Source organism: Brienomyrus brachyistius, chromosome 19, assembly GCF_023856365.1.
Source record: "Brienomyrus brachyistius isolate T26 chromosome 19, BBRACH_0.4, whole genome shotgun sequence".
In the NCBI taxonomy this organism is placed as follows: domain Eukaryota; kingdom Metazoa; phylum Chordata; class Actinopteri; order Osteoglossiformes; family Mormyridae; genus Brienomyrus; species Brienomyrus brachyistius.
This window is the reverse complement of record NC_064551.1, coordinates 622910-642364: the sequence shown is the minus strand read 5'-3', so window position 1 is coordinate 642364 and position 19455 is coordinate 622910. Positions and strand designations below refer to the sequence as shown.

The window sequence follows — 19455 nt, the reverse complement described above, 5'->3', positions numbered from 1 at the left end:
TGAGATTGCTGTATGTTGTATAAGTGAATTAGCCCTGAAGATAAGGTACTATTGTTTGTCGGACTTCTGCGTGTGGTGCGAAAATGAGCGGTAGAGGCAAGACCGGTGGCAAAACTAGAGCTAAGGCCAAGACTCGTTCTTCCAGGGCTGGCTTGCAGTTCCCTGTCGGCCGTGTCCACAGGCTGCTCCGTAAAGGGAACTATGCTCAGCGAGTTGGTGCTGGAGCTCCAGTCTATTTGGCTGCTGTGCTCGAGTATCTCACTGCTGAAATCCTGGAGTTGGCTGGTAACGCTGCCCGCGACAACAAGAAGACGCGTATCATTCCTCGTCACCTGCAGCTTGCTGTTCGTAACGACGAAGAGCTGAACAAACTGCTGGGCCGTGTGACTATCGCTCAGGGCGGCGTGCTGCCCAACATCCAAGCTGTGCTGCTGCCCAAGAAGACTGAGAAGCCGGCTAAGACCAAGTAAACTGGGCATCTTGGACTTGCGTTAACTACCAAACGGCTCTTTTAAGAGCCACCCATGTTTTCCCCAAGAGAGCAAAAGTGTCAAAGCTGCGAGAGTCTGCTGTGTTAGTCTCAACAATTTTTGCACCTTGCAATAACGTTTCATAATTAAATATACTTTATATTTGTTTTGTGTGAATACAACATCGTTTAGCGTAGCCTTGTATTAAATGTCATTTTACGCTCCCAGTTCTCCAAGTCCAATTTTAACATTTAGTTATTAATTCAGTTTATGTGTTTTCAACTGCTGTTTGTAAATATTTTCTGTAACATAATTCGAGACTATAATTTTCTTGCGGGCTAGATGGAGCGGCGTATTTAACTTTGGGCGCCAAAGCTCCTCATCCAATAAGAGGAAGAACTAAGACGCCGCTGTACCAATGGAGGCGTGGAAAGAACCTCAACCAATCAAAGCAGGTTAGTACTGCTTTATAAGTTTGTGTTATTCCAAATAAACTTGCAGTTTCTTTTTAGGAAATTGAGTGAAGTCGTAAGCATGGCAAGAACCAAGCAGACCGCACGTAAATCTACTGGTGGCAAAGCGCCCAGAAAGCAGCTGGCTACCAAAGCGGCACGTAAAAGTGCTCCGGCCACAGGCGGCGTCAAGAAGCCGCATCGATACCGGCCCGGAACCGTGGCTCTGCGAGAGATCCGGCGTTATCAGAAGTCCACTGAGCTGCTGATCCGCAAGCTGCCCTTCCAGCGTCTGGTGAGGGAAATCGCTCAGGATTTCAAGACCGACCTGCGCTTCCAGAGCTCAGCTGTTATGGCGCTGCAGGAGGCAAGCGAGGCGTATCTGGTCGGTCTGTTTGAGGACACCAACCTGTGCGCCATTCATGCCAAGCGAGTGACCATCATGCCTAAAGATATTCAGCTGGCTCGCCGTATCCGTGGTGAACGTGCTTAAATTGGTTTCAAGTCTAAACAAAACCGTAACAAAGGCTCTTTTAAGAGCCACCTCAAGGATCACAGAAGCGCAGAATTTCATCTCCATTTTACTTGGCGTCTTTTATACGTTTTTCTTTTCACAATATAACAGGCATTATTGGTAAATAAAACTACGCGGTGATGTCTTGGAACTAAAGTGTACAATTTATTTGACACATAAGATGTAGTATGGATGGCTTAGATGTAGATTTTTATATTGGGAGTACTGTTATTTTACACTGTAAATAGAAATAATGTCCAGTGTATTCTTGCTTGTAATATTTTCTAATTTCTGGAGATTCTATATGATCGATGGTCTGCCTCTGGGGGATCGCCATAGTTGTGTGTGTCATAACTAAATGTTCTTGCAGAGTAATGGAGGATAAATCCTGCAGGTGGTGGAAGTGTTCAATGAGTTGGCATAAGTTAGTAGTGCCTTCAAAATGAAGTATGACATGAAAAATTAGTTTATTAGGTGTTGAAATCCATGCACATCCATCCATATACAGCAGCAGCTTACAGCAGGCCTCTCAAAAAGCATAAGGAATGGGATGGGATGCCCCTAGAGAGAAATGCCGGTGTCTCGTGTAATTCATGATTCACTTGTCAGTAAAGTGGTGTGGGCTTTGATCTGTAGCCATTGGTTCGCAGAGGGATCAAGCTGCGAAAGATGTGCACTAGCTTAAGGTGATAAAGGATAATGACCAAAATGTACTCGCAAGGGAGAGGAGTGTATTTAGTAAATGGATGGAGTACTTTGAGGGGCTGATCAATGAAGAGAATGGGAGAGTGTAGTTTGGATGAGGTGTAGAACCAACAACCTGAATGAACTGTGATGTCATATATCAGATTCTGTGAAGAGACGTGTCCCTTCCAAGACCTTCCGTGCATTGAACAATAACAAGCCATGGACATAAGAACAGCTTCTGCCCTCACCTTCTGCAGTCACCCTCATAAACAGCTAACCTGTGTCACCTGCCTTCTGTCAATTTCCCCCCTTATACTTCTACAATGTTACCCATATGTGCGTATCTCAAATTTTATTTCTTGTATAGTGTAATTTATTGTCTGTGTACTGGGGAGTCTCTAGCAGCCGGAGCCAAATTCTTTGTGTGCCCCAGCACACTTGGCGAATGAAGCTCATTCGGATATTTACATGCTGAATATTGCAGTTTGATCTCTGCCAATCAGCTGTATTTTTAGACAGTATATTTAAAGTTAGTTCATCTGCAGCATTAGCCAAATGTCATCATGTATTGTTAGGCAAAAAGAAAGTTATTTTTCTGAGTTGAGCAGGCCTCCAAAATTTGGAAACAAAAAGAAGAGACACAACCTTCCATCTTAGATTTTCAAAAAGCAAAGAAAGAAGTGGACATGATCTAGGTCAGGTGTGTTTCGCAGTCCTTGGGGTTGGGAACTTCTTAACATTGTACACAGCCTGGAAATGGTCAAATTTACAATTAAAAGCAGAATTTCGCAGCTCAGTTTATGGATACATGTCTTCCATGTGCTTGGGCAGAAAGCTTTCTAGTCTCGTCTCATTATAAGAGCATCCGCATGTATTTCACATTCCAGTTGTATCTTCATAAGCAGAAAATGTTTAAAAGGCCAAAATCACGTACTCCATCATTTTCTAAAAAAATACCCTTTGTAGATGGTAAAGTGTAGTAATAATAATAACAATAACTTTGAAAGCAAACAGACAAGAAGTTGAAACAATGCAAAAAAACACAAAGTATACAGAGATACGGAACCGTTTGCAGAAAAACGAGAGTGCGGAATCGACCAATCAGCCTGAAGTTGCTCCATGGTTTCAATCAGGTAGTGCTTATGTGTATAACAGAACATGGACGGCACAACCTTCATTTGCTTTCGCTTTGAACGCAGAAGTAGCCATGTCTGGTCGTGGAAAGGGAGGTAAGGGGCTTGGAAAGGGAGGCGCTAAGCGCCATCGTAAAGTCCTTCGTGACAATATCCAGGGTATTACTAAGCCAGCTATTCGCCGTCTTGCCCGCCGAGGTGGTGTCAAGCGTATCTCCGGTCTGATCTATGAAGAAACCCGTGGTGTGCTGAAGGTGTTCCTGGAGAACGTCATTCGTGACGCCGTTACCTACACCGAGCACGCCAAGAGGAAGACCGTCACCGCCATGGATGTCGTGTACGCTCTCAAGCGCCAGGGCCGCACTCTGTACGGCTTCGGCGGTTAAGCGTGAAAGCAACAGCGAGTAAATCTACAAACCCAAAGGCTCTTTTCAGAGCCACCCATAACGTCAGAAAGCAGCAATCGCCGTTAAGTGTTTTCTGTGTTTCAATCAAATTTACGTTGTCTATGTGTAGGATGAATTGGAAATCACGTGTTACCATTTAATAGTATCGATTCGATATGTCAATTATTCGTATTTTTAAGTATCGAATGCAAAATTCTCCGTTACTTGGCAATATGAATGCCTGTTGGAAGAGAATGAAAACGCAAACACTTGTCAGTAATGCAGCGCTTAAATATCACTACGACAGAACTGCACCACAAATGCATCTCCAAAAGGACTTCAGGGTTTCACTGAATCGTCCTAAAACGTGACGTTCGCCGTAGGTACGGGCAATGTAGCCTTTCGGAGTAGCCTAGCCTTTTGTCATTTTACTTGCTTTATTGCTTTAGCGATGGTAATTTTAGCAAGAAGGAACTGGAGAGAATATTTTGCCCTCTCACCTAACCTAAAAAACCGGATCGTTTGGCTGAGAAGTTGCATTGTAGCGAGTGTGTCATTGTATTTATTGAAAATGTGCAGCAAACAATGTTTTAGCCCTGTTTTTTTTTTTTAATGAGCTAACCGTTTGAGCAGACCTCAGGTTTTGGGGAAGCTTGTTCCACGGACCGGGAGGACAGAAACTGACCGCTCATGATGTTCCAAGTAAATCAGAAATGTATTTACATCCGAGGCAATTTTGTTCTCTCCACAGAAGTATTTCAAAATCAATCCTATACTGCGTAGTAAGTCATGCAGTATGCACCTCCTGTTAGTGAGGAATAAGTGCTATTCAAAAAGCTATTGTGTCTTACGCAGAAATTATTTGTTTTTAATCTGTTGTGCTTTTAAGGTGGTAGTGGGCTGTTTCTGTAATTTTCCACATGCAGCTGCTGATAGTCCAAGTTTAAAACCACACCAAAATTTCTGGCTTGATTTGTAGGTTTTAGTACCTTCCTCTAATAGTTTGTGAAAAATGAGTATAGTGTTTTTCATTATCGGAGGCAGAATACTGCTTAGAAAGTTCAATTGCATATTGAATTATCTTTAAGTATGTTTTACCTTTACCGTGCTAGCATTCAGTGACTGGGAGGCTCACTCCTTCAATATCATTGGACAACGTCATATGAACGGGGGCAGCCAATGAGATTGCTGTATGTCGTATAAGTGAGGAAGCCCAGAAGAAAAGCAGCATTTGTTTTATATCTTTGTACAACTACACAATGAGCGGCAGGGGCAAAACCGGTGGCAAAGCTCGGGCTAAGGCCAAGACCCGTTCTTCTAGGGCTGGCTTGCAGTTCCCTGTCGGCCGTGTCCACAGGTTGCTCCGTAAAGGGAACTATGCCGAGCGAGTTGGTGCTGGAGCTCCAGTCTATTTGGCTGCTGTGCTCGAGTATCTCACTGCTGAAATCCTGGAGTTGGCTGGTAACGCTGCCCGCGACAACAAGAAGACGCGCATCATTCCTCGCCACCTGCAGCTTGCCGTTCGTAACGACGAAGAGCTGAACAAACTGCTGGGCGGTGTGACTATCGCTCAGGGCGGCGTGCTGCCCAACATCCAGGCTGTGCTGCTGCCCAAGAAGACTGAGAAGCCGGCTAAAACCAAGTAAACTGGGCATCTTGGACTTGCGTTAACCACCAAACGGCTCTTTTAAGAGCCACCAATTTTTTCCTAAGAGGGCCAAAGTCTTGTGAAATGAAAATTGCTGAATGAAATGTAGAACAGATTGGATTGGTACTATATTATTGCACAGAACTCGATACATGACATTCTGGCCATGATAGGCTGTGTGTTAGACTTATGAAATATGAAATGTGTGAACTGTAAAGTAAAGATCAGTCTCCAAATTAAAAAAAAATGTGCTGTATTTTTCACCAATATGTGAATACGACGTATCGTACGGCAAAGCCATGAACGTCTTTTCACCATGCATTATGGTTAGAAATTTATTTCATTCCGTCTGTATGTGTGTTACACTTTATTTGAATTTTTCTGTAACAGACCATGATTTCCTTAGATCACTTGCGCATAAAACGGCCAGAGGGAGCGGCGTATTTGACTTTGGGCGCTAAAGCTCGTCATCCAATAAAGCGAGGAACCAAGACGCTGTACCAAATAACCTCAACCAATCAAAGCTTAGTAAATGGTAGTACTGCTTTATACGTTTGTTGCTCCAAATAAACTTGCAGTTTTATTTAGGAAATAGAGTGAAGTCGTAAACATGGCAAGAACCAAGCAGACCGCACGTAAATCTACTGGCGGCAAAGCGCCCAGAAAGCAGCTGGCTACCAAAGCGGCACGTAAAAGTGCTCCGGCCACAGGCGGCGTCAAAAAGCCGCATCGATACCGGCCCGGAACCGTGGCTCTGCGAGAGATCCGGCGTTATCAGAAGTCCACCGAGCTGCTGATCCGCAAGCTGCCCTTCCAGCGTCTGGTGAGGGAAATCGCGCAGGATTTCAAGACCGACCTGCGCTTCCAGAGCTCGGCTGTTATGGCGCTGCAGGAGGCAAGCGAGGCGTATCTGGTCGGTCTGTTTGAGGACACCAACCTGTGCGCTATTCATGCCAAGCGAGTGACCATCATGCCTAAAGATATTCAGCTGGCTCGCCGTATCCGCGGGGAACGTGCTTAAATTGGCTTTCATTGACTCCTGCTCTCCCACCCGCATAAGTCTGCGGAGAGAAACCAAAGGCTCTTTTCAGAGCCACTTCAATATTCTTTAAGAAAAAGCAAATATCTCTAGTACAGTTTTAGTCTCAGTTCTTTACCACGGAGCCAGCAAGTAAGTGAATTTTAACCTGAACAGCGTACTTTGTTTCACATAATTGTCTTCGTTTAGAATTATGTAATATGGGTTTGTCATGTAATTCTTAAATGATCTGGCGACTCGGGTTTATATCTATAATCAGTCAAACCAGTCGATCCCCAGATCTCTCCATTGATTAAACTTCTATGGTATGAGCTACAACTTGTGGAAGTTGGGGAGGTAAAGTTACCGATTTCAACCTGTGGTGGGAAGTCTGTCTTATTTCAATTTCTAATTGAAAGTATCGTGTATTGCATGAGAAAATCCAAGCACACAAAACAATGGATAATAAGCCTCTTAAATTGGCTTTGCTGTGATTCTGGTTTCTCTAACAAAGATGGTTAAAATTAGAAATGCAGGAGGCAGAAACTATTACCAGTGTAAAAACACCATGAAAACAGGTCTTCACTTTGCTTTAAAGTACCTGGATCAGTCCTGGGGCCTTGGAAGAAGGTGTTGTGGACTGAGGAGGAAAGTCAGTACTGTATGGGGGCTACAGTAAGAACCCTGCACTGGTGGTGAGTAATGTGGGGGTGTGCTGGTCTGGGGGTGTTTTGCTGCTTTAGGACCTTGACAATGGACCTTGAGGGGAATCATTAACTCTATCAGCCCATCTATCTGCGAGGGAATGTAACAAGACAGTGATTCCATACATACAAGGAAGATGAGAGCCGAATGGCTGGGAAAATGTGACAGGACCTGAAAAGCGTTCATTGCTTGGAGATATTACTGAGCTGAAGCAGCTCTGAAGAGAGGAGCGTGGTGAGATTTCTCCTCGGTCGACAGGTGGAGAAGAAGAAGCCTTTGTTTATAATTTATTACATTTGGCCTTATTGTGTTTTGTTAAAACACCTATCCTCCTTCACCTTTTAATACCGGCAAAACACACATACTGTGAAATATTAGTTTGAAAACAAATCTGCCCAATACTTGGTCGTAGTTGTATTTTAGAGCTTTTAAAACTAAATTAATATTGCAAATACAACTATTCATCTTTCCTAGTGATAACTCAACACAGAATCTTGTTCAGTCTTGAGACAATGTATATCTGTATATGTATATATGTCTGTAAAGTGTATATACATAAAATGACCCATATTTATCTATCATCACACTATAGTAATATACTAATAATGTTTGGGAAAGGGCAGCTTGCTGGCGGTGGGACCCGGGTTCGAGTCTCCACCTTGGTTCCGTGTGTGGAGTTTGCATGTTCTCCCCATGTAGTCGTGGGGTTTCCTCTGGTACTCTGGTGTCCCCCACAGTCCAAAGACATGCTGAGGTTAATTGGAGTTGCTAGATTGTCCATAGGTGTGTGTGTGTAAGTGAATGGTGTGTGAGTGTGCCCTGTGATGGGTTGGCACCCTGTCCTGCGTTGCTCCCAGCCTGGCACCCATAGTCTCCAGCATAGGTTCTGGACCCTAGTTGACCCTGAATAGGAAGAATGGTTACAGAAGATGGATGGATGGATGTTTGGGGAAAAGGACAGTTTGGGGTGAGGCAGCCTGGTGGCGCAGTGGTGAGCACTGGAGCCTCACACCTCTGGATCCAGTGTGTGAGTCTCAGCTGTGTGTGGGGTTTGCATGTTCTCCCGTGTCATTGTGGGCTGCTGGGTACTCAGCTTTTCCCACCACAGGGTCGTCCCCTGCCTTGTGCCCTGAGATGCTTTGACGCCCCCATCCCGGGTCGTCCCCCGCCTTCTGCCCTGAGATGCAGACGCCCCCATCCCGGGTCGTCCCCCGCCTTGTGCCCTGAGATGCAGACGCCCCCGTCCCGGGTCGTCCCCCGCCTTGTGCCCTGAGATGCACTGATGCCCCCGTCCCGGGTCGTCCCCCGCCTTCTGCCCTGAGATGCAGACGCCCCCGTCCCGGGTCGTCCCCCTGCCTTGTGCCCTGAGATGCACTGACGCCCCCCGTCCCGGGTCGTCCCCCTGCCTTGTGCCCCGAGATGCACTGATGCCCCCGTCCCGGGTCGTCCCCCGCCTTGTGCCCTGAGATGCAGACGCCCCCGTCCCGGGTCGTCCCCCTGCCTTGTGCCCTGAGATGCACTGACGCCCCCCGTCCCGGGTCGTCCCCCGCCTTGTGCCCTGAGATGCAGACGCCCCCGTCCCGGGTCGTCCCCCGCCTTGTGCCCTGAGATGCACTGATGCCCCCGTCCCGGGTCGTCCCCCGCCTTCTGCCCTGAGATGCAGACGCCCCCGTCCCGGGTCGTCCCCCTGCCTTGTGCCCTGAGATGCACTGACGCCCCCCGTCCCGGGTCGTCCCCCTGCCTTGTGCCCCGAGATGCACTGGCGCCCCCGTCCCGGGTCGTCCCCCGCCTTGTGCCCTGAGATGCAGACGCCCCCGTCCCGGGTCGTCCCCCTGCCTTGTGCCCTGAGATGCACTGACGCCCCCCGTCCCGGGTCGTCCCCCGCCTTGTGCCCCGAGATGCACTGACGCCCCCGTCCCGGGTCGTCCCCCGCCTTGTGCCCCGAGATGCACTGACGCCCCCGTCCCGGGTCGTCCCCCGCCTTGTGCCCCGAGATGCACTGACGCCCCCGTCCCGGGTCGTCCCCCGCCTTGTGCCCCGAGATGCACTGACGCCCCCGTCCCGGGTCGTCCCCCGCCTTGTGCCCCGAGATGCACTGACGCCCCCGTCCCGGGTCGTCCCCCGCCTTGTGCCCCGAGATGCACTGACGCCCCCGTCCCGGGTCGTCCCCCGCCTTGTGCCCCGAGATGCACTGACGCCCCCCGTCCCGGGTCGTCCCCCCGCCTTGTGCCCTGAGATGCTTTGACGCCCCCGTCCCGGGTCGTCCCCCGCCTTGTGCCCTGAGATGCTTTGACGCCCCCCGTCCCGGGTCGTCCCCCGCCTTGTGCCCCGAGATGCACTGACACCCCCATCCTGGGTCGTTCCCTGCGGGGAGTCCGGCACTGTCGCTGGTGAGCTGCTGTTCTGGTAAGCGTGAGCTGCCTGCTGGAAACTGCGATTCGGCAAAGCTGGGGCTGTCCTTCTCGTAGGACGAGTTGCTCTTGTGCTCATAGTCGCCATCCCGCCATTCCATGTATGCGGCCTGATGGGGGGAGGACAGGTTGCTGCTGGGTGGGCGGGGCTTCTCGTCCGAAGCAGCACTGAAACTGGAGTAGGAGCTAGTTTGTCGTGCTTTTGGCAAACACATGAAAAATATCCTCCGTCTTCATTACATTTGCACTGAATGCGGCATCAAGTGCGCTTTAGGTTTGGACACATGTCGTCTGGAGTTTGGATCTATTACATTGATGTTCATGCGCCTGTAGTACGCAACTTTTCAGAGCTGCGGTCGGTTTTATTTGTATTGTGGTGCCAGACAGACTGAGGAAGAGTAAGGAGGCGTGAACTGACACAAAGTTGCTCCTTTAATGTCGTCCTTAAAAGGATCGTACTTAAGGAAACGCACAGCGACACACAGCAGGCAAATAGGGGGAGGTCACACACAGTAGCATAGTTAGGGACACAACAGGATGACATGTACAACAGTGGTAAGGATACACATGACAATAAGGAAAAAGAGTATATTGCCAAAATTATTGGGACGCCCCTCCAAATAATTGAATTCAGGTGTTCCAATCACTTCCATAGCCACAGGTGTATGAAATCAAGCACCTAGGTATGCAGGCTGCTTCTAGAAACATTTCTGAAAGAATGGGTTGCTCTCAGGAGCTCAGTGAATTCAAGCGTGGTACCATGATAGGATGCCACCAGTGCAATAAGTCTATTTGTGAAATTTTGCTACTAAAGGGGCCACATAGCAAGTTGAGTCTGAACCGGATCCGGATAAATAGTTGCTCAGAAATCGCCACAGATCCGTAAAGTGGATCTGCTCTGACCCATACGTGTTTGAGAGTCAAAAGTTAAATTCAGAGCCTGGCTGAATGGGACTGGTGCGTGGCTCACTGGGCTAAGTCGCTGTGCTTATGATCGGAAAGTTGAGGTTGGTGGTTCGAGCCCGCCCTCAGCAGCGTGGTTGCTGGGCAGACCCTTGAAAGCACTGACTGGCCCTGTGGTGTGGAGGAGTGCATGGTGTGTGTGGAGTGTGTGGTGTGTGTGTGTGGAGTGTGGTGGAGTGAGAGAGAGAGAGATTGCACTGCAGGATCAGTCAGTGTGCTCGAGGGCCTGCCCTGTAACTATTGTGCTGAGGGCAGGCTCGAGCACACTGACTCGATCACAAGCACAGAGGATTAGCCACCCACCAGTCCATTTTTCAAAAAAATTTTTTGGAAAAAGAAAAAAATGCCCTGTGACTATCTGGCCAAGGCTGGACTTGAACCAGCAACCCTCTGATCACAGATACAGAGGCTTAGCCTGCAGCGCCACTCTCCATTCCTGTGGGAGTGGTCTGTATTTCGTATATATGTCTTTTTTCCCCTATCTTGCCAAACAAAGTATTCACACACATGTAACACCTGTCTCTATGCGTTAGAGTTAAGGCCTTTGCTCTGCGATTATTCTGCCAAGGCTGGGCTTGAACCAGCGACCTTCGGATCACAGATACAGAGGCTTAGCCTGCAGCGCCACTCGCCACCCCGGGGGGTGTGGCCTGTATTTCGTATATATGTCTTTTTTCCCCTATCTTGCCAAACAAAGTATTCACACACATGTAGCACCTGTCTCTATGCGTTAGAGTTAAGGCCTTTGCTCTGCGATTATTCTGCCAAGGCTGGGCTTGAACCAGCGACCTTCGGATCACAGATACAGAGGCTTAGCCTGCAGCGCCACTCGTCACCCCGGGGGGGTGTGGCCTGAATTTCGTGTATATGTCTTTTTTCCCCTATCTTGCCAAACAAAGTATTCACACACATGTAGCACCTGTCTCTATGCGTTAGAGTTAAGGCCTTTGCTCTGTTATTATTCTGCCAAGGCTGGGCTTGAACCAGCGACCTTCGGATCACAGATACAGAGGCTTAGCCTGCAGCGCCACTCGCCACCCCGGGGGGGTGTGGCCTGAATTTCGTATATATGTCTTTTTATTCCCTATCTTGCCAAATAAAGGATTCACACACGTAGCACCTGTCTGTACGTGTTGGAGTTGAGGCCCATGCTCTAGGATGTGCGCTGTGACTATTTGGCCAAGGCTGGGCTTGAACCAGCGACTTTCTGATCACAGATATAGAGGCTTAGTCTGCAGCGCCACTCGCCACCCCAGGGGGTGTGGCCTATATTTCGTATATATGTGTTTTTTTTCCTATCTTGCCAAAGAACAGATTGACACACATGTCTCTGTGTGTTAGAGTTAAGGCCCTTGCTCTAGGGTCTACCCTGTGACTATTCGGCCAAGGCTGGGCTAGAACCAGTGATCTTTTCAATCACGGGTACGGTCACTCAGTACGTCGCGCTACCATCCATCCTCTGACCAAACTCCCTTATGGGTTCATGATAATGGTCTGCCGGGTGACGTGACGCAAAAACACACGTGATCTGCCGAGGTTCGAACCAGGGACCTACTTAACCACAGGCCCCGTCACTCAGGGCGTCGTGCCACCATCCATCCTCCAACCCAATGCCCTTAAGGGTTCATGATAATGATCTGCCGGGTGATGTGACGCAAAAACAGATACTGCTCTGCCTGAGGCTTGAACCAGCAACCTTCTGATCATAGACACAAAGGCTTAGCCGGCAGCGCCACTCACCACCCCAGGGGGCGTGGCCTGTATATCTCTGTATTAAGAATGGGATGTCATTAAAGTTCAGTTGTGTGCGAAGGCAGGTGTCCCAATACTTTTGGCAATATAGCGTATGTTCTATCTTCTCCTGGTAACTGCCTCTGTCACCCAAGCTGGTTGTATCAGTGGTGACAGGTGGCCAAATACATTGAGTGGGTAAGAAGGTTATACATTTTGTAATATTACAATACTAAATATATCTAAATAACACTGAAAATGTGTTTTAAATTACAGAACTAGTAATGTGTTATTTCAAAGTTACTTGTTTCATAATTTAATTTCAAGTAAAAAGCAGATACCTTCTCTACCTCTGTGGAGCAGCCACCTCTGTTATAAACGCTATTTTCACAAGTCCCTGATGTCAAAACCAACTTGATGCCATTGAGTAAATACTGTATAGGAGCAGAGATTAATCGCCATGACAACCAGGAATCTCCAGCCCAGGTCCAAGGTGCGGCTCATTTCGGCTCACAGTATATATTTGTCTGATAAAGAAATCACAGGATGACACTGGTTTGCTGGAGGCTGCTGTTATCTCACACCCAGAGTTGTACATATGAATTCTGGGCCCCCTGCCCAATCTTATGTATATTTTTATATATTCAAGAGTCTCTGTAAAGTACTGGACCCCCTAAATCTGCTAGGGTAACAGGGACCCTACAACACCCTGCTGTGGGAGTGGCCTGTATTTCGTATATATGTCTTTTTTTCCCTATCTTGCCAAACAAAGGATTCACGTATTTTAAAGCTAATAGAGTAAGTATGCAAGATGATGCGGTTAAGTGAGAGGGCTAACTATCCTCTCCAATTCGTCAAAATAACCACCGCTAAAGTAATAAAGCAAGTAAATTGATTCAAATTGATGAAAAAAAGGCTAAGCTACTCCGAAAGCTTAAATTGCACATATCTATGGCGAATCTAGCATTTTAGGGCGATTCAGTGAAACCATAAGTCCTTTTAGAGATGTATTTGCGTTGCAGTTTTGTCGTAGTGATATTTAAGCTCTGCAATACTGACAAACAATTGCGTTTTCGTTCTGTAACGTGTTTCCATATTGCCAAGTAACAGAGGAAATTTTATTCGATACTATTTAGCAGACAAATAATTGTGACAGACCGAATCGATGCTTGTGTTAAATTGTAACACGTATTTCATGTTCATTCAACTTATACATAGAGAAGTTACTTAACAGCGTCTACTCCTTTCTGACTTTGTGGGTGGCTCTTAAAAGAGCCTTTGGTTTCTTTTGCAAAGCGGCAGGGGCTTTACTTGGAGCTGGTGTACTTGGTGACAGCCTTGGTTCCCTCAGACACAGCATGCTTGGCCAACTCACCAGGAAGCAGAAGGCGCACGGCTGTCTGGATCTCCCTGGAAGTGATGGTGGAACGCTTGTTGTAGTGAGCCAGGCGGGACGCCTCACCGGCAATGCGCTCGAAGATATCATTGACGAAAGAATTCATGATACCCATGGCCTTGGAAGAAATACCCGTGTCCGGATGAACCTGCTTCAGGACCTTGTACACGTAAATGGCGTAGCTCTCCTTCCTGGATCTCCTGCGCTTCTTTCCCCCCTTTCCGGCAGTCTTCGTCACTGCCTTCTTCGAGCCCTTTTTGGGCGCAGACTTCGCTGGCTCAGGCATATCTTCTGTCCTTTAACACAAGAAGAATGACTTGCCGCTTACTCGACCTCCTTATATTTAGGCCATATGCAAATTAGGCAGGGATGGTAAAGAACGCTACTGGGCGCTGAAAGACCGCCCGATAACATTCAAACTCTATTGGCTCAGAAGCGCTACTATCGCGAAACCCATTTCTTACGCATGAAGCTTGTGTCTATTACAAAATAGAAGCATGTTATATTTACGGAAATTTACAAAGTAAAACGGCAACTGTCGGCTAACCGATTTAAAAACGATCTCATGTATCCTTTTTAAAGTACGCCAACTTGCCTAAGTATCCCTGTGGCTGGAAAGCAGTCCAGATGAGAAACTACCACCGAGAAGCGGAGCAGCTCCTACCCCAACTCAGAGTAATTGACGCCGAATAAAATGCAACTTCACTCTGTCCCGTTTCATCAAATAGTCCGAAATCTTTTTGAGATCTTTCCACCCACAACTTTGCTACAAAGCCTGCAGCAGCGGTAATTTCTCGCTGCTGACGTAATTGCATTAAAGGTGTCGCTAAAACTACTTGTCTGGCAGATATAGCGATGTAAAACTATTTCTACTTGATCACGAAAGCTAATTGGGTGTAACACATACATGCACGCATACATACGCACATATCCCCTAACATATTACCACGTACATGACCATTTGCCTTTTTAGAACGAAGTGGGTGGCTCTGAAAAGAGCCTTTGGGTGCGTAGGTTCACTCGCTGTTGCTCTCACGCTTAACCGCCGAAGCCGTACAGAGTGCGGCCCTGGCGCTTGAGAGCGTACACGACATCCATGGCGGTGACGGTCTTCCTCTTGGCGTGTTCGGTGTAGGTAACGGCGTCGCGAATGACGTTCTCCAGGAACACCTTCAGCACACCACGGGTTTCTTCATAGATCAGACCGGAGATACGTTTGACACCACCTCGGCGGGCAAGACGGCGAATAGCTGGCTTAGTAATACCCTGGATATTGTCACGAAGGACTTTGCGATGGCGCTTAGCGCCTCCCTTTCCAAGCCCCTTTCCTCCTTTTCCACGACCAGACATAGTTAATTCTGCGTTCAAAGCGAAAGCAATTGAAGCTTACGTCGTCCATGTTCTGTTATACACATAAGCCCTACCTGATTGAAACCATGCAGCAACTTCGGGCTGATTGGTCGTTTCCGCTCACTGAAGATGGTTCAGTTATCTTTGTATACTTCGTGTTTTTTGCCTCTTTTCAAGGCGAACATGATTCTGGCCTTTTTCCGCTTCTGAAGCTGGAATGTGAAAGACATGTGGATACTTTTATAATGAGACTAGGAAGTTTTCTGCCCAAGCACATGGAGGATATTTATCCAGAAATTGAGCTACAAAGTTCTGCAGGAAGTAGATTTCCTTGTAAATTATCGGTCCATTTCAAGGCTGTGTAGAATATTAAGCTCTCAACACCAAGGAGCGCGCAACACACCTGACCTAGGTTATGTCCACTTCTTTCTTTGCTTTTCAAAATCTCAGATACAACCCTCGGTCTCTTTTTGTTTCCAAATTGTTGAGGCCTGCTGCCTAATACTGCAGATGAAGTAACTTTAAATATACAGCTTAGTGGCAGAGATCAAATTGCAATATTCAGCAAGTAAATAATCTACTAGCCTTAAAAATAACATTTTTGTTTGAACTAATAATCAACTTTGTTCTCATTACATAATACTGGCCAGTAAACAGCATGTTGCTTAAAGTACATTAAGCAGTGAGGTTACACCTTTTATGTTCTTTGGACTGTTCTGATTCAGTGCAGTGGCAAGTGTACCCGCGATATGTGGTGCTTTGATATGAATATGGTATATGCAAAACATTGTATGAAACCTTGCAGACCATCTGATTTAATTTACCTCTACATCTTCCTCTTTCACATTAACCACCTGCATGTCCTCTCTCACCAGACCAATAGACCTCCCTTAGCCAGTATCTCTCCTCTGTACATGTCCAAACCAACGCAATCTAGCCTCTCTGGCTTTGATTAAAAACCATCCAACCTGATGCGCCCCTTTAAAATACTCATTCATAATCCTGCCCATCCTTATCACTCCCAATAGAAATTTTTACTCTGCCTCCTTTTTGCCATTCCACCATCTCCAACCTTTCAAACCTTCCCTTTCACTCTTGCTGATACCCATCTGTCACAAGTAACTCCTGCCATTCATCACCCACCCTGCACTTTTTCCACCCCTCTGTACCCCGAACTGTTTAACTGAAGTATTACAGCCTCCTGCTTAATATACAATGTGATACTGTCAATATAAAATTTACATCTAGGTCATGCATACATCTTGCGTTTGTCACTTGAATTGAGCTCTGCATCTAGTTCCAAGCAATCACCAGTTTTGTTTCCAAATAGGACCTTGTATAATCTAAGAAGAAAAACACTTTGTGAGATAAATAAAACGAAGACAAAATTTTGCACTTCCGTGATCCTTGAGGTGGCTCTTAAAAGAGCCTTTGTTTCGGTTTTGTTTAAACTTAAAACCAATTTAAGCACGTTCACCACGGATACGGCGAGCCAGCTGAATATCTTTAGGCATGATGGTCACTCGCTTGGCATGAATGGCGCACAGATTGGTGTCCTCAAACAGACCGACCAGATACGCCTCGCTTGCCTCCTGCAGCGCCATAACAGCCGAGCTCTGGAAGCGCAGGTCGGTCTTGAAATCCTGAGCGATTTCCCTCACCAGACGCTGGAAGGGCAGCTTGCGGATCAGCAGCTCGGTGGACTTCTGATAACGCCGGATCTCTCGCAGAGCCACGGTTCCGGGCCGGTATCTATGAGGCTTCTTGACGCCGCCAGTGGCCGGAGCACTTTTACGTGCCGCTTTGGTAGCCAGCTGCTTCCTGGGGGCTTTGCCGCCAGTAGACTTACGCGCGGTCTGCTTGGTTCTTGCCATGCTTATAACTTTTTTCTACTTCTCAAAGAAAACTGTAGATTTCTTTACTGCGACACGAACTTTTAAAGCAATACTGAGCCGCTTTGATTGGTTGAGTTTATTCCACGCATCCATTGGTACGTTGATGTCTTTGCTCATCTCCTTATTGGATGAAGAGCTTGAATGGCGCACAAAGTCAAATACGCCCCCGACCTTTTCAGCTGTCACTATGGAAATTACGAACGTTGCAACAAACTGTATATATATCCAGAGGCATGAAAAACATGACCACCAAATGGAAGCTTCTGGCTGTTAGTAAATTGCATCCACAAAATGTATTGTAAAGTGTACGTATGGGACAGAATAATGAGTGATAAAGTGATACGATGTATTCCGCAATGAATAGTGTATGTACACGACGTAAATATACAAATAGATATGCAAAACTGATTTTTTCTTTTTATAAACTGAATCTCGTGTTAATATACAGATGAAGTGCAACTGGGGAATGAGAATGAAAATGTCCATTACGAATGTAATGGAAGACCTTTACTCGCCTCGACGCAGTCCAAAAAGAAAAAAAAAAAAAACATGATGTATTTTGGGGGGTGACTCCACGTTAGTCCAGCTTTCATGGCCAGAACCCTGTGCATTTTCAGATAAAAACGCTGTCCTGGGTAATTTGCGGAACTTTAGAAACCTACACTATGCATTTAATACATCGAAAACCATAAAAGTAATGCAAAAACACGATCGACTGACGTCTTCACAACCATAAGATTTTGGCCCTCTTGGGAAAAAATGGTGGCTCTTAAAAGAGCCTTTTGGTGGTTAACGGAAGTCCAAGATGCCCAGTTTACTTGGTCTTCGCCGGCTTCTCGGTCTTCTTGGGCAGCAGCACAGCCTGGATATTGGGCAGCACGCCGCCCTGAGCGATAGTCACACGGCCCAGCAGTTTGTTCAGCTCCTCGTCGTTACGAACAGCAAGCTGCAGATGACGAGGAATGATGCGCGTCTTCTTGTTGTCGCGGGCAGCGTTACCAGCCAACTCCAGGATTTCAGCAGTGAGATACTCGAGCACAGCAGCCAAATAGACTGGAGCTCCAGCACCAACTCGCTCAGCATAGTTACCTTTACGGAGCAGCCTGTGGACACGGCCGACAGGGAACTGCAAGCCAGCCCTGGAAGAACGAGTCTTGGCCTTAGCGCGAGCTTTGCCACCGGTTTTGCCTCTACCACTCATTTCCTCACCACGCGCAGAAGTCTGACAAACAATAGTACTCTTTTTTCTGGGCTCCTTCACTTATACGACATACAGCAAGTTAATTGGCTGCCCCCGTTCATGTGATGTTGTCCAATCAAATCGAAGGACTGAACCTCCCAAATGTTGAATGATGGCGGGATGAACATTTCCTATTAAAATGTTTATACGCAATACTTTGCCTGACAATAAAGTGTGCTATATGCTTATTAAACATTTTCTCTTATCTATTAAAACGTTACATCTTTAAGGCATAGACTATTAGTTTTTTTCGATTTCATTATTATTATTCATTTGTTTCCTCTATGTCGTAATACATCTTATTTTACAAGAAATACCAGTAAACATACAATAATGATGGGAGGAAACACTTAGCAGTGTCTGTGTACGCCCCACCCTACATAACACACGTTTCTGGAGTGCAAAATTATCGTTTAGGTGAAGTACAATTTAAAGAAGATAAAGCTCTATTTCTGAGATCAGTGGGTGGCTCTTAAAAGAGCCTTTGTTCTCAAAAGTTTAGAAATCAGCAGCTGTCCCTTCACTTCTTCTTGGGAGCGGCTCTTTTGGCTTTGGTAGCCTTGGGTTTGGCGACTTTAGGCTTGGCTGCCTTTGCTTTCTTCGGGCTCTTGGTGGCCTTCTTTGCTGCCGCCGGCTTTTTCGCCTTCTTGGGACTCTTGGTCGCTTTCTTGGCTACCGCCGGCTTCTTTGCCTTCTTGGGAGACTTTTTGGCGGCTGCCGGCTTCTTGGCTGCTGAGGCCGCCGCCTTCTTAGGCTTCTTCGCCGCCGCGGGTTTCTTTGCTGCTGGCTTCTTGGCTTTAGGAGCGGCTTTCTTCGCGGGCTTCTTGACAGTTTCGCTCTGCTTCTTGTTCAGCTTGAAGGAGCCAGAGGCGCCGGTTCCCTTGGTCTGAAGCAGAGTCCCTTTGGTCACCAGAGCCTTAATCGCTAGCTTTACGCGGGAGTTGTTCTTCTCCACGTCGTAGCCACCGGCTGCCAGAGACTTCTTCAAAGCGGCAAGAGACAGGCCGTTCCTTTCTTTGGAGGCGGACACAGCCTTCACAATCAACTCCCCGACACTGGGGCCTGATTTCTTCGGCTTAGGTGCCGCTTTCTTCTTGGTTGCCTTAGCCGGAGCGGCGGCTGGAGCTGGAGCGACTTCTGCCATCTTCCTATTAACTCTTCACTTTCGGATATGACACACAGTCAGGGAACTGGTCTGTTCGTACTGGTGCATCACGGTGGGTCCTCCTTAAACTCGACATGAGAACCATGTAGACTCAACCTACGCGGCGCTGTCTGTAAGGAGCGCGCGACGCTGCTTTCACTTGTGTTTTCTCCTCGCGCAAAACTGCTTTAAAATCAGCCGATGAGCTGTATTAGTGTTTACTAACACATGTGGCTTTAATATAAGATCCGTCTGTTTGACTGTAAGCTGTGTTTTTCCTGAGAACCCACTGGATATTATTTGAATTTCTCA

The 19455-nt window shown here is 47.1% G+C and overlaps 9 protein-coding genes across 11 annotated transcripts in view; 4 read left to right on the top strand and 5 right to left on the bottom strand.

The window, feature by feature from the left end:
* Positions 1-40: 40 nt before the first annotated feature.
* On the top strand, positions 41-528 carry LOC125714381 (histone H2A-like). Its single transcript, XM_048984925.1, has one exon. It carries the CDS (start codon positions 84-86, stop codon positions 468-470), a length of 387 nt encoding a protein of 128 aa, XP_048840882.1. The 5' UTR covers positions 41-83; the 3' UTR covers positions 471-528.
* A 355-nt stretch (positions 529-883) lies between these two features.
* Positions 884-6392, top strand: LOC125715064 (uncharacterized). The gene is made up of 4 exons (XM_048986293.1): positions 884-1409; positions 3511-3623; positions 5000-5273; positions 5886-6392. The coding sequence occupies exons 1-4, from the start codon at positions 1005-1007 to the stop codon at positions 6309-6311; spliced, it is 1218 nt and encodes a 405-aa protein (XP_048842250.1). The 5' UTR covers positions 884-1004; the 3' UTR covers positions 6312-6392.
* On the top strand, positions 3290-3650 carry LOC125714393 (histone H4). The gene has a single exon (XM_048984938.1). The coding sequence runs from the start codon at positions 3331-3333 to the stop codon at positions 3640-3642; it is 312 nt and encodes a 103-aa protein (XP_048840895.1). The 5' UTR covers positions 3290-3330; the 3' UTR covers positions 3643-3650.
* LOC125714383 (histone H2A-like) lies at positions 4847-5363 on the top strand. The gene has a single exon (XM_048984927.1). The coding sequence runs from the start codon at positions 4902-4904 to the stop codon at positions 5286-5288; it is 387 nt and encodes a 128-aa protein (XP_048840884.1). The 5' UTR covers positions 4847-4901; the 3' UTR covers positions 5289-5363.
* A 3446-nt stretch (positions 6393-9838) lies between the features above and the next one.
* LOC125714377 (histone H2B 1/2) overlaps positions 9839-19455 on the bottom strand; it is a 105691-nt gene continuing 96074 nt past the window's right edge. Inside the window, exons 1-2 of one of the 3 annotated variants that reach the window (XM_048984920.1) lie at positions 14468-14599; positions 9839-13810 (exon numbers count right to left, since the gene is read on the bottom strand). In XM_048984920.1, coding sequence (XP_048840877.1) covers positions 13426-13810; positions 14468-14475 — 393 coding nt within the window. In that variant the 5' untranslated portion in view covers positions 14476-14599 and the 3' untranslated portion in view covers positions 9839-13425. Of the gene's footprint in view, positions 13811-14467; positions 14600-19455 lie in introns of those variants that run through there. The other 2 variants (XM_048984919.1, XM_048984921.1) reach the window with 2 other exon arrangements.
* LOC125714392 (histone H4) lies at positions 14553-14892 on the bottom strand. The gene has a single exon (XM_048984937.1). It carries the CDS (start codon positions 14862-14864, stop codon positions 14553-14555), a length of 312 nt encoding a protein of 103 aa, XP_048840894.1. The 5' UTR covers positions 14865-14892.
* Positions 16271-16759, bottom strand: LOC125714375 (histone H3). Its single transcript, XM_048984916.1, has one exon. It carries the CDS (start codon positions 16736-16738, stop codon positions 16328-16330), a length of 411 nt encoding a protein of 136 aa, XP_048840873.1. The 5' UTR covers positions 16739-16759; the 3' UTR covers positions 16271-16327.
* Positions 17517-18004, bottom strand: LOC125714384 (histone H2A-like). The gene has a single exon (XM_048984928.1). It carries the CDS (start codon positions 17958-17960, stop codon positions 17574-17576), a length of 387 nt encoding a protein of 128 aa, XP_048840885.1. The 5' UTR covers positions 17961-18004; the 3' UTR covers positions 17517-17573.
* On the bottom strand, positions 18466-19215 carry LOC125714370 (histone H1-like). Its single transcript, XM_048984909.1, has one exon. It carries the CDS (start codon positions 19141-19143, stop codon positions 18520-18522), a length of 624 nt encoding a protein of 207 aa, XP_048840866.1. The 5' UTR covers positions 19144-19215; the 3' UTR covers positions 18466-18519.

What these genes read in the sequence shown, in the direction of transcription:
- LOC125714381 (XM_048984925.1), top strand. Translation starts at nt 84, where the DNA reads ATGAGCGGTAGAGGCAAGACCGGTGGCAAAACTAGAGCTAAGGCCAAG.
- LOC125715064 (XM_048986293.1), top strand. Translation starts at nt 1,005, where the DNA reads ATGGCAAGAACCAAGCAGACCGCACGTAAATCTACTGGTGGCAAAGCG. An exon ending in GCCGTATCCGTGGTGAACGT is followed by an intron (nt 1,410 to 3,510) that starts GCTTAAATTGGT and finishes GGTGTGCTGAAG; the next exon opens with GTGTTCCTGGAGAACGTCAT. An exon ending in CCAAGAAGACTGAGAAGCCG is followed by an intron (nt 5,274 to 5,885) that starts GCTAAAACCAAG and finishes TTTAGGAAATAG; the next exon opens with AGTGAAGTCGTAAACATGGC.
- LOC125714393 (XM_048984938.1), top strand. Translation starts at nt 3,331, where the DNA reads ATGTCTGGTCGTGGAAAGGGAGGTAAGGGGCTTGGAAAGGGAGGCGCT.
- LOC125714383 (XM_048984927.1), top strand. Translation starts at nt 4,902, where the DNA reads ATGAGCGGCAGGGGCAAAACCGGTGGCAAAGCTCGGGCTAAGGCCAAG.
- LOC125714392 (XM_048984937.1), bottom strand. Translation starts at nt 14,864, where the DNA reads ATGTCTGGTCGTGGAAAAGGAGGAAAGGGGCTTGGAAAGGGAGGCGCT.
- LOC125714375 (XM_048984916.1), bottom strand. Translation starts at nt 16,738, where the DNA reads ATGGCAAGAACCAAGCAGACCGCGCGTAAGTCTACTGGCGGCAAAGCC.
- LOC125714384 (XM_048984928.1), bottom strand. Translation starts at nt 17,960, where the DNA reads ATGAGTGGTAGAGGCAAAACCGGTGGCAAAGCTCGCGCTAAGGCCAAG.
- LOC125714370 (XM_048984909.1), bottom strand. Translation starts at nt 19,143, where the DNA reads ATGGCAGAAGTCGCTCCAGCTCCAGCCGCCGCTCCGGCTAAGGCAACC.